Raw genomic sequence first — 13,601 nt, 5'->3', positions numbered from 1 at the left:
ATGCAAATAAAAATGCCTAAATTATGTGAATTTACTAATCTTTTCTAATCAAATACTGGAAGTTACATGAATTTTCTATATTGCATTTTTTAAAATCTACTTCAAAAATTGCTATACAAGTGTTTGTATGTTATTGATTCATATATTTAATATTATTCCTAATACCAGGTACCTAAACATATGTAGTATCATTATTAGCCAGATTACATCTATTTCTCATCCTTAAATTTGGGAAGCATTCATAGCACTCCTTCATGTTTTTAATGATATTACTGTAATAGCAAACAATATCCAACATTATCAATGTGAGCCTCTCTTAGATCAGTGAGATTTGTCATCACCTCATCCTGGGAATTTGAGTTTTTTTATCATGGGGAAGGGGTTCCAATTTTTAGCAGATTTAAAGGCATGTAGAACATTAAACTGAAAATACAATGACATTAATAGATATAACCATCACTCTATGGCAAAAAGATAACTAAAAAGAATATGTAACTCCAATAATCTGCCTTATAATGTGATGTTTTTCAAAACTATTCTAGTTCTACATTAGTGGATATAATTCTTGCTTGCTTACCCCTTTTCTTTTTCTATTATCTACTATTTTATTGATTTTTGAAATTCAATAATTATGTAAAAACAGCCCTTGCTCAATTTTTATTAAAAATATTCCAAAATATATTGCTTCTTAGGAGATCCATTTTATCAAATATGACTAACAATCACTAATAGGTATTATCTCTCATGAATTTATATATTACCTTTTAAAGCCATTTAAAGTATTGGTCATATTTCTACACTCTAGAAGTAAATTTCACCATTATGCAGGGGGGGGGGAATCAATGCTTCTAATCCTAATAAAGACCAGATTAAGGACAGATGTCGTGGAGAAAAATTATTTATATAGTTGCTTAGAGCTGACAACAATTTGATAGCAAATAAATAAAAAAAACATTGTGGTATAATGACAGAAGTTTCAGACTGGTGATTCTGTTCAATATTCAGCTTTGAAATTCACAACATGACCTTAGCCATAACCAATCATGACTGCATAGCTTAACTTTACACAGTTGCTTTAAGGATAATTGTTTAGATCAATCTAAGCTTTTTGAAAGATGATATAGGGTCTGTAAATATATCTTTAATCACAAACTACAATTATATATTACTTAAGAGTTGGGTTAAAAAAGAAAATAGGAATTAAGAAAGAACATCTATGTAGTCTTAAAACTGTTCATTAGATGCTTCATAGTTCAATGAACTATTTCTATACATTTTTTTATTAGTTGGAAGTTCACTTTGAATATATATTAGCCAACATTATACACCAGTTTCCAGTCTCATAAATGATAATTATCGTAAGGTACTTTTAATTTTGAGAGTTAGGGAAACTTCTGCACTATTCAAATACTTTATAAAGCAATAGTGAGAAAAGTTAGCTAGCAGAATGGATTCACCAATTTCCCCCAAATATGCATATTTTTCCAACTAAGTTATTTCAATGTCTTAAAATACATATATACTATAAGGGCACTTAACTAACAGCAGATGCATAATTTCCTCCCATATATTATTACTTTTTAATATAAACATCTGAAATAATACAACAATGGAAAGTTTCTCATCTCAACAACAATAGAAAATTTGAAATAAAGGTAGAACATTGGTTTTCATTTGAATGTAACATGAACCAATAACACAATTTTAATTAGGTTTTCTAAACTGAGTTTATCATCTTTGCAAATCCAGAACTATAGAACATTCTCAAATCATCAATCTACCCAACAGATATAATATTTCAAATAGGTGATTGTAAGATGGATGCATCTGCAGTACTTAGTTGCAACACTTAATTGTCCAATAATAATTTCCATTTAAATCTGCACTGATGTTGATGTTTTATAAAATATCTATTTAACAAAAACAGATTTTGTATTTATTGCTTAAAACTTATAAAACTTATAAATTTCTAGGATTTGTTAATAGTTTGCTGTGAACATCTCATCTAACAAGCTAGAAACAAAGTTAACGCAGCTTGAAATTTTGTCACACATCAAAAAAAAAATTGAACTAAATATACGGTGTCTTACACATTTATCAGTGTTCAGCTGCATTACATCTGTTAAATCACTTCAGAACTTAGTTGTAAAATATATAACATGTACTCTGTAGAAATAACCATCCATTAGTAACCGATTTCATTACTCATAAAACAAAGCAGATTTGTAGACTAACTTCCCAATTTTAGAAATTTCCCAGAGATTACAGAGCTTTTTAATTGAATTGTGTATCAGTCTTTCATCCAGTTACTTTTTATTTTCATTAAATTGCCAAGATTAATCAAGGCTATACCTAAATCTGCTTTTAAATGCTTTCTGCAGTTTTAAACTGTCAATAGTACTGGCATTTCTACTATCATTTCTCTTAAAGCTAGGAAGAGACTTTTTTTTTCTTGTCAAGTGTTCTTTACAATTTTATTCTAAAGAGTCATACAGATGTTAGAAACTTGCTTTTCTGAGATTTAAAGCCATAGATATTTTTAAACCTCTTGGCTCAAAATTTCAAAATTAAAACAACAGTTTAAACTAACTCAAAAATCTCCATTACAGAATACTGCAACCAACACAGGATAGAGAAAATCTTTCAACATAACTGGGCCTCTGTTAACTTAGGAGTGCTCCTTTTCATCTTTCTTATGTTTCAGGATCTATTATTACTTATGGATATCCACAAGTCAAAATAAGTCATTAAGAAGTAATTCAAACAAAAGTAAAATCAGCTATTCAGGCAATCATTTTTTCAGAGAATACTCCCTATAAAGTTACCATTTCTGTAATGAGAGAAAAATTGAGGTGAAAAGATAGGAGCCTTATCCTTCTACTTGTGTGCAGACTATAAAATAGTTTTTAGCTTTATGAATCAAATTCTTCTGGGCTGAACAACTATATGTACAATAGTGTATATAATATACAAAACTGTATGTATATGCCTACACACACAAAAATTAAATATTTTGTGAAGACTCAGGCACCTCATTCTTTGGAGATGTCATAGAAGCTCCAATTATTGCAGAAGATAGCAGACAGATTGCTGCTGGAACAATCCTACCACTGCAATAACACTAATTTTGAATTGGCTGCACTTACTTTGCATTAGCTTCTAATCAACATTAGAGCATTAAGTATCTCTAATAATAAGTCATTACAGCTTTAATTGTATTGTGTCAGATACTAGATTGCTATAGTTGACTCTGTTCATCCAATCATCTCATGAAAGCCCCTCCTCCTTGGGAAATTCATAGGACCTGGATGAAATTCCATGTCTTATTTGTGGTGTGTCCTTCGTTATGAAACATGCTTCCCCAAAAGGTTCAATTAGTGTCCTTGCTTACATGCCAGAAAATCATGTAAACTTTGTTATTTCATTAGGCTCTAAGTACTGATTGATTGATGACATTTATCTGAGCAGTTATTGAATATTGTTTTTGTACCCTCCAAAATGAGTATCAGAGACTATAAGCAAGTATAACATAACCCATATTCAAAACAGATCAGAATCCATCTGAAGGACAACATTTGATAAGATTTTTTTTTTCTAATAGTACCTTGGAGAGATATATTAACTTAGATTCTGATACTATAGTCATTAACACTAAAGAGAGGAAGCTTTCAATTCTGTTTACAGTGTTTGTCATTGAACCTTCTGCCCCTTACTGACTACATAGTATACCTTGAAATGTTATTTTTATTTATGTTACAGGAAAAAATATTGGTAGCAAGCAAGTATACTTTTTGCTGCTTGATCAAAATACAGCTCAAGGGATAAGCTTTTCACAAAAAAATAGCAGGAAAGGGAATTAAAAAATGTCTTCATTTGTAGCATAATCCTGTTAAGTTACATATTTATAAACAATTGCTGCAATACATTCATTCTGATTAAATATGTCCTTCTTTACTACCTATTGAGATAATGATGATTATTTTTTATGATATATGAATCAAATTTCTTAGTGATATAAATAATCATACAGCATTTTCAATAAGAATTCAAGCTAGAGTGTTATTATACTAAAAACATTTACAGCAAAACACACAAAATCAATAATGTTTTTATAGCATATAAAAATGAGATGTGCCAATTTTCTAGAAAGCAATGCAAAAGAAGGATGATAAAGAAATTAATAGAAACATATTTTAGATAAATATTTGTCTATTGATTCTATCTAAAAGCCACAATAATAGATATCCCTCCCCCATCCTTCACTGAAAAGATGTTAGCTAATATGCAGTATAAAAAGCATTTTATTCAAAGATTTTTAATGCACTTAACTTTCTGCATCTAAAAACAACTTGCAATAAGTCATTAATGTTATGATAATGAATTTGTCTTTGTGAATTTCAATAGTTTGAAATTTACTATTAACATTTTGCATCATTTTTCAAATGATAAATAATTACACACATTGAGAAGGTAAACTATGAAGAATAACCTCTATGCTAGCAATGTGAAAATACGAAAAGGAAAAAGATATTTACATACAGGTAGCAGCTCTCTGTCTAGATGCATTGCTTCCATGCTGATGCAGAAAACGAAAATGTCCTTGTAGAAGACTGCAGTGTAATGTGCTTCAAGATATCAGACTGTACATAAACATAACCTTTTTATAACATTATATCCAACATAGATGTATACTGCTACAAAACTCCCTGTTGCAGCCAATTATCTCACAGAAATACTTAATCTTTCAAGCCAGTAATTACAACCAGCACAGGGTCACAGAATAACAGAATTGAGGAACATGGCATGGCTTCAATTCCCACAGAGGGAACACCAAAAAAGGAGCTGAACCTATGTGGTTTGTGACTTAGCATTTAGCTATAGCAGTAACTAAAACAGTCTCCCAACTGAAATATTATTCTTTGAAGGCTAAAATGTCATTATTACTAACTACAGATATTTGATTCAAGTTCCAAAATGTAAAAATAAAAGTTCAAACATTAAAAATATTTAAGACAGTGTCTTTGTGTCTGTAAAACAGATTGCCTAATGTACCATCATTTTAAAAAAATCACTCTTGGCAATTTAAGAAAACTTTACAGATTGTCCACATTGAAAAAAGATTTATTTTTATTTTTAAATTTATTAACAGCTACCTATTTGAAATATAACCTCTATGTTTTTCTTTTTAATCTTTAATTTTTCACACCAGAACATATTTTCATATATTAGCCATTTGTGTCTCGAAAGATCTCTCTTTGTTTAAAACTAGCTATCAGGTCACTTTGATAAAAAAAAAAAATCTCAACTGAGTTACCATATCAATCTTATAATAATAAATCATATACTTAAAATGTTCAGAGTTTTCATAGCAGTCTTTATTAAATAAACTCATTTTTTCTCAGTAAAGTTGAACACATAATTTTAACAAGGTTAATTCAAATAAGTTCATGTTTCAAAACCTCTTTTAGGTAAATTTCCTATCTTTTTAATTTAAGTAATAAAAAATATCCAGCAATTTTTATAATGAACCATTTTTCTGTCCAGATGATTCTAATGCACTCTAATCACATCTATTTCTAAAAATTGGAAATTTTAAAATATGAAATTTTATCATGCTGATAAGAGCTCCAAAGAAAAAAATATTTCTTTTCTATTTTTGCTTTACTTTTAACAGCATATAATTAACAATAATAATAATTTCTTAAATTCATATGCTGCCTGACTCTGATTGATAATTGTTCTAGAACAGGGGTGTCAAACTCGATTTCATTGAGGGCCACATCAGGGTTGTAGTTGACCTTGGTGGGGGGGAGATAGATATGGCTGGGATCGGCATGGCCAGCTTCCCTGCCTCCCTCCTTCTCGTTCCTTCCTTCCCTCTTCCCCCTCCCTTCCCTTTCCTGGGGGGGGGGGAGAAAGCAACTCCCTCCTGCTTTTAAATACGGCCCTTATTAAGAGCCGAGGCTGCCCCCCTCAGATGCCTGAAAAAGAGAAATAGCTGGCTCAGGGTCGACATTGTAACTTTTTAAGGATTTGAAAAGCTGTTCTTTTAATTTTGGGGTCTAATTCTTTGGGACAACCCGACCCCCTCCTCCCTGTGCCTTTGTTTCCAAGAAAAAAAGAAATCTGAAGAAGGGAGAAGAGGGGGAGAAAAAAAGCCACACAAACACCCAGAGGAGATGAATCCAAAGTCAGAAAGGGGGCTCTTATTAGCCCAAGTCACTGCGTCCTCCGCTCCCACTGCCTTCTCCATTGTGGTGGAGATAGCATCCAGGGTTGGGTTAGCAGTCACTGCTTGCTGATTGGACTGAGTCTGTTTATAAGGGTGCCCCAGAAATTCACTCAGACAGCTAACTGGATGACGTGTATTTTTTTGCTCCTACAAAATCTCAAATCTATAGAAAATTAGGCCTAAATTACTCAAAAAAACCCAATCCTGTATGCTATTTCCTGGGCAGCCGGACCTGCCTACTACTCAGGCGGCTGTCAAAATGGAATGAATGATCAGTCAGGGCTTCGGCCCAGACCATCCAACAAAGGATCAGCTGAGGGCTGATCTGCACTGATTGTGAGATATTTCAGGGAGGTGTGTTAGACTAAACATTCACACTGTTCCCTGTGTTTGGCTTGGGAGGGCTTTTGGCAGCTTCAAATGGCCGCCTCAGAAGCCTGCAATTACTGTGGCAGTGCTTTAAATGGGGCTGAAGACCAGCTGTAGATAAAGATCACGATTAATGGCTGGATCTTCTCCAGGGTAACTGATCTGGGAGAGTTTTCTCCATGTCCTTAGAGCCACAGGGCAATAATTCCTGAGCAAGCTTGAACACCATTAAGATGGCAGATTCCACCCAATATGCTAGCTGCGCGAATAGGAGAATAGAGGAGATGGCTCACAGGCCATCACATTCTCTCAGCCATGCAGCTGAAAATATTTCAGCCTCCTCTGTAAGCCCCAAGCCAAGGGATAGAGCTGTAGGGGCTCGAAAGAGCTCCAAGGCAGCTGAGCGGGACGAACATCGCAGGGATAAAGCACTAGACTTATTGTGGGCTAAGGGACAAGAAGCGGCCCAAAAGAGCTCAAAAATGGTGCCGAACAGCTCCATGACAGATTCCTGCCAAAACGAGGAGCGACCATTACAAAAAGGAGCCAAGTTTCTTCAATCTGATAGGAGAGTTTTACCAGAAGCAGCCACTGGGGGAGCTGAAGAGCAGGTTCTGATGCAAGATTCCATTGAAGAATCTGAAATTAGAAGTTTCTTTTCTGTCTCCCCATAGAACCAGAGGGCCCTGAGGCTACTGTTAGGAATATGAGTCACCTAACAGTTGGGTTGGAAAATATATAAACCAGGATAGACATTTTAATACTGTCTCTTTAAGGGAATGCTAAAATTGTAATTGGGTGTGGTTCCTCAAACGGCCATAAGATGGAGCCAGAAACCTGGGTTGTTCTGTTCTGTTGTTGCCGTTCCTGCATTTCCCTATTGACTGTTGCTGATCGTTGTTATTCTTGGATTTGATGCGAGTCTTTTACTGAACTGTTTATGATACTGGACTCTGTTATTTGGATTATCCCTGGACTGAAAACTGACTGCTTTAACCGTGAATGACTTGGGCTGCTTGTTGGATTTTGCTTAAATGTTTATTGGAAGTAAAAACCTACATTTTACTATACAGTGTGCTGGTTGTGTGTTATTCTTCACCACTCTCACTACATCTCCCTGTGTGTGCTCATTCTCCTAATGGGGAATTACCTCAACAGCTACCTTTACTCCCACGTCAGCGGGACTTCGTCCTGCAGTGGGACAAGAACCTGAATTCCAATTTAACATGTAGGGTCTGTTAGCTGAGGCAGTGAAGCAGCGTTTATCAGCTGTCTTAAAACAAACTAGGTGATCACCTTCTGAGGCTTCATTTCCCCCCCCTCAAGGCATAGCAGGAGACAAAGGTCTCATTATGGGATGATCTCTCCATTTATTCAGGGTCTGCTTCTTATGCTCCTGTTGGGAGTACTCATTCCAACCCATCTGACATGGGGCAGCTGATGGATAGAAATTATTCTGACGATGAGGGCCTTGATTCTGACCAAACTGCAATTTCAGGCCTTTACCAGCCTGCCATATTCAAGTCACTCCTCTTTAAGGCAAAGAATGCCATAGGACAAGGCATGGCTCCTGAACCACAGGAGCCAACAGATCTTTTCGAAGACCCCAATAACCCATTGTTTTCAGAAAAGACGATAACAGCAGATGTCATTCCTGCACCAAAGATGTTCACAACAGTCATCCAAAGGCAATGGTCTTCTCTTGGGTCAGGTTCAAGCCCTTCCTTCCTGGACAGTAGATTGTTCAATGTGGGAGCTGATCTCTCCAAAGCCCTGGAAGTGCCCGCTGCAGACGCCCCACTAGCGGCCCTACAATCCAACCCTGACATTCCTGGGGAGCCCGAGGACTTGTTAAAGGCAGAGGACAAGAGGGCCGAACAAACATTACAGAGAACACATCAGTCAGCAGCATGGGCAATGAAGGCCTCCACTGCCACATCTTTTTTCAACAGGGCATCTCTCATCTGGCTACAAGAGCTTCAAGAGAGAATTCCACTTGAGGATGTCAGGTCACACCAGCATATAAATAAGCTCCTAGCAGCTGTGGAGTTTTCAGCTGATGCCAACATGGGAACTCTCTAAAGTACTGCATTTGCTCACTGAGGTCCCATTTGAACCACTGAGATCTACTTCCCTGCAATTTTTTCTTGCAAGGTGGCCTTCCTAGCATCAATCACCTCTGCCAGAAGGATTTCGGACTTGGTTGCCTTATCTGTCAGGAAGGACCTTTGTGTGTTTCACACCAACCGAGTGGTGTTAAGACTAGACCCTTCATTCATGTCAAAGGTGAACTCTTGGTTCCACAGGGCCCAGGAACTAATCTTGCCTGATTTTTGTCCGCAACTTGTACATTCTTTAGAAAAAAGATGGCACACTCTAGACCAGTGGTTCCCAAACTTTTTCAGTCCACCGCCCCCTTGGTGCTACAAACTCATCCTCAGTGCCCCCCACCCAGGGGTGGGATTCAAATTTCTGTGGGTGTGGCCTAATTTGAAGGTGTGGCTTGCTGGTCACGTGACTGGGCGGGGCATGGCTTGGTGGTCACATGACCGGGTAGGTGTGGTTTGGTGGGCATGTGACTGGGTGGGCGTGGTTTGGTGACTGGCGAACCAAATACAAGTGGTCCTCACTTAATGGCCACTTGTAATAGCAAGTGTTCTAATTTATGACTGGCCTCCCCAGAGATACTTGACTTGTTTTTGGAGTTTTGACAGCCATGCACACACATACATACACACTCCCTTCCAACCCTGCTGGAGCAGGTCACTGGACTAGAATCAGCAAAGCATCTCTGATTAGATTCTAGTAGTGAATAGAATCTAATCAGAGATGCTTTGCTGATTCTTGTTGATTTGTTTTATTTGTATTTTTTTATTTTATGTTGCTGAATTGCATTGACATGTGTGTCCCTTCTTATACACAGCCCAGAAGCTTTTGTTATTCTTTACAGCATTCTTTTGTTATTCTCTGCCGCGTTCTAGGTGCCGACCCCGCAAGTCCACCCCATTGAGCCTGCTGCACTGGAGGGACCTGCCCAAGCAAGTCTGACTGTTGTAATGCTCTGGAGCCGGCGCCTCCAATGCGGAAGCGATGGCACGTTATGTGCCGCCACCGAGCCACGCCCACAGAATCGGTAGTAAATTTTTTGAATCCCACCACTGAAGTACTCCTACTCATAAAATGCCTGTACAGTATTTCTGGATTCTGCACACTTCCACATGAGGAACTGGAGCAGACGTGGGCAATTTCTTTGGTTCTCTTTGTCCAGAGGAGCTTAGATGAAACAACTCATTGCCCAATCATGGTTCTGACTTCAGAGTTATAGGTAAACCTCAACTTACAACCACAATTGGGCCCCAAATTTCTGTTGAGACATTTGTTAAATGACTTTTCCCATTTTATGACCTTTTTTACCACATTTGTTAAATGAATCACTGCAGTTAAGTTAGTAACATGGTTGTTAAGTGAATCTGACTTCCCCATTGATTTTGCTAGTCAAAAGTTCACAAAAAGGGATACTTGATCTCAGGACATTGCAACTGTCATAAATAAGTTGCCAGGTGTCTGTATTTTGATCACATGGCTGTGGGAATGCTTCAACAGTCATAAATGTGAAAAATGATCATAATGTCATTTTTTCAATGTCAGTGTAATTAAACAATTGTAAGTCGAGGACTACCTGTATTTCTTTTCAGACAGATGTAGGTCCACCATCAGAAGAATGCCTGAAAAAGCAAGTCACTTCATTGCACCCTGCCAACTTAGGATAGTACAGAATACTCTATCCAGAGACCTCCAAGGTCCCTTTTAATTTTATAATTCAATTTTTCTATTATTCTATTAAAACCCAGGCTAAGTAGAGAGGTCAAACCAAAGATTTGCTGCCTTTTAATGGGAAAGCAGCTAGTGATACCATAAAGCTTTCCTGATAACGACTAGGTAAAAAAAGCTTAATGGATAAAAAGCACTTGAAAAAAATGTGGGTGTAATCAAGGAATTCCAAATTGGACACGATCCAGTTAATGTAACTATGATAATGAGATCTGAATTAATTGACTGAGAATCATCTAAAGCTTATATAACTTGCATTAGTTTAATATCTATAGTAAATTTCAGAGAATTGGGAAGGAGAACATAATTATCCTTTAACACTATATATGCCATTGTCTCAGCTATGTCATTTACATATAGTTAATAATAAGGTATTTTAAGGATATTTATTTTAATCTGATTTATTTTTCACTACACTAAGCACTATGTTTGCAAAACATAGCTTAAGAAGCTCCTATTACAGATGGTTAATTTAGATGAATAATAAACAGATAATAAAGAATCAGTGAATATATAAAATCTGTTCAGTAAGTGAAATAAATGTACTTTATTTTTTATTTATAGAACTAGGTCACCAAAATTTGAAGTATGGCCTTCCCTTCATCAGTGGGACAATATGCTGCACCAAACTATTACCTCTTGAAATTAAGTACATAATCTGTTCAGTATAATATGTACTAATGAAAAGAAATTAGGTCAAGCTCTTCTAAAGCACTACTGATAACATATTTTGAACTTTCCCCTGAAATTACATTGCAACTCTAGAAGACAAAGTATGTGCACAGAAATATATGAACAAATTTGAATACACATACTTTTTCATGAATAAAATCTATGCATGAATCTAATACCATACTTGATAATACACAATTATTTTTGAGTGCAATCTCCTCTAACTAGACAGAGCAAATCATAAATGGATATTTTAAAACAAAATCAGCAAAAAAATCTGTTTCTTCCACCACAAAAAAGCAAGCCCGTTGAAATGTTAAGAGTGAGGTGTATATTCCCCAAGGGACCTTCTCTGGCACAGGAAGTGTCCAGAAAGGAGTGTAACAAGGCTGTTTTCTTACAGTATATGTCTGTTCAACGGTGCACCTTTCTTCATAACGGGGACATTTATGTCCTGGGCCAGCAGGATGAACCATCCTATACTCCTCTATGCTGATGATGTCACCACAGTTTCACAAAACCCAATAGAGTTGAAAAGTGCAATGGCAGTAATGTTTTGGGAATGTTGACAAAATCAACTGGTTTTTAATTTTGACAAGTCTAAATTCTCATTTTGCCAAGTCAGCCATTCTATAATCCTGCACAGTAAAACAGTAGAGAACAGAACATCTAAATACCATGGAATAGTTTTCTACTTTAAAGGCATCTAAATGCCCACAATCACAGTGATTAGATCTTCAATAAAGAAGATAATAAAGATCTTCTTTTGCGCAAGTAGAGGCCAGTGGATCTCTACTACATATAAACTTTTTGAGGTCAAATCATTCGCCTAAATCCATTACTACACTCATGAGAATTTATGCAAAGAAGAACGCACTGGCATCAGTGCGAACAAAATTATTGTGATCAATCCTTACTGCACCCAATGGAACAGAAAACATCAAGTTAAGATTTGGTCAGGAATACCCATAATCCCACTAACAGTTTAGGAGAGGAGGATAAATTACTATCTGAAAATCCAATTCTTTACAGCCGGCTTAATCCATGAATTTTAATGGAAACATGGTGTTGTACAGTTTTTCAGCACCTTTCCTAATTTCTTTAGGAAACAACTGGTCATCCAAATAACAAAAAGTATGGAGTTCCAAGCCATATTAATGGGTTGTCCCAACACTGTAGAAATTGGATAAATAAGGGCACTTGGGAATGAATAAAATACATTATGTAACTTTTCCCAAGGCTGAGAATAGCATTTTTCAAAACTGATATCTTACACATTGTTGCAAAATAAATATTCCAAAATTCTATTACCTAAGCACACTTGCACATGCATTAACAAAGAATCAAATCCATTATCACATATTATTACACTGTACATTCTATATGGATATTAGGCCTCTTTACATTTTGCAGGTTATTATATAAATTCCCAGAAAGGCCAGACAATTGTAGTGAATCATACTTATTCAGTATTAAGATTTTACTTTTGTGATATTTTTTTTTAATTTTCTTCATTTTGACAGACTAAATATTATCTAATTGTTAAAAATTGAAAAATAATAATAATGCAAACCTGCACAACAGGTTTTGTCAAATAGGAATTTTCAGTTATTGAATAGAAATGGTGCATTTGTTTTTCCTTCCTTTCCCTCTCCCTTCAATAGATTTTTATTTTTATTTTCTATTTTTGCAATCTGTGTGAACAGAACTTAAACTGTATGGATGTTTCCACCAAAAATCTAGAAAATTTCAGGACAGGCAGCACTAGATTTAAAGTAATGTAATATTTTCTCGGTTCTCTGTTCAGCCGACACCAAAGACAGAAAATGCAGTAATGGATACAGAGCATATCATAGCACAGAAAAAAATGAATATTCAGTTTTCCAAACCTCGGGCATCTCTATCAAACCTCGCTAAACATTTCTGAAACAATTAAGATGCCCTATGGAAATAACATTGAGTCTGGATGAAGACAATCAATACAAATATCTAGTCAATTATGGAGTAATGATGGAGGAGGCAGTAGTATAGTAGTGGTGGTATTAATAGTAGTAGTAGTAGTAGTAGTAGCAGCAGCAGCAGCAGCAGCAGCAGCAGCAGCAGCAGCAGCAGCAGCAGTAACACCGCCACCATCTAACTTGAGACACAATTTTGGCCAATTTAAAACAATAAAATCACAAAACCATAAAAAACATAACAAAAACTGAAAGTGATTTAACAATCATCCACAGATTCCCCTTCAGTTACCCTAACACCTGGAAAAAGAGCCAGATCTTTACGGCCTACCAAAAGTCTAAAAGAATAAGATTCCAAAAGTTAAGTAACCATGGAACAGACATGCTTCTCGGCTCTCATTGGATGAAAACATTTTAGGGAAAGGATTTGGAACATGCTTTTTCTATCAACCTAGGGAGGCAAGTATATATCCCCAGATAGCAATTAGATAATTTTAATCACAGTAACAGTACTACAGTAAGAATTATCAGAGAATCTAGCA

The 13,601-nt window shown here is 36.0% G+C and overlaps 1 protein-coding gene across 6 annotated transcripts in view; it reads right to left on the bottom strand.

The window, feature by feature from the left end:
- SLC4A7 (solute carrier family 4 member 7) overlaps positions 1-13,601 on the bottom strand; it is a 98,745-nt gene that overhangs the window by 75,931 nt on the left and 9,213 nt on the right. The window contains exon 1 of one of the 6 annotated variants that reach the window (XM_087946358.1): positions 4,540-4,778. The exons of 4 other annotated variants lie outside the window; for them this stretch is intronic. In XM_087946358.1, coding sequence (XP_087802484.1) covers positions 4,540-4,575 — 36 coding nt within the window. In that variant the 5' untranslated portion in view covers positions 4,576-4,778. Of the gene's footprint in view, positions 1-4,539; positions 4,779-13,601 lie in introns of those variants that run through there. One more of the 6 variants, XM_087946359.1, reaches the window with a different exon arrangement.

Source organism: Notechis scutatus, chromosome Z (genome assembly GCF_049901735.1).
Source record: "Notechis scutatus isolate UNSWTSFEM ecotype Mainland chromosome Z, rNotScu1.2, whole genome shotgun sequence".
NCBI lineage: Eukaryota > Metazoa > Chordata > Lepidosauria > Squamata > Elapidae > Notechis > Notechis scutatus.
Note: the sequence above shows the minus strand (reverse complement) of the source record. Positions and strands in the feature narration are given on the sequence as shown.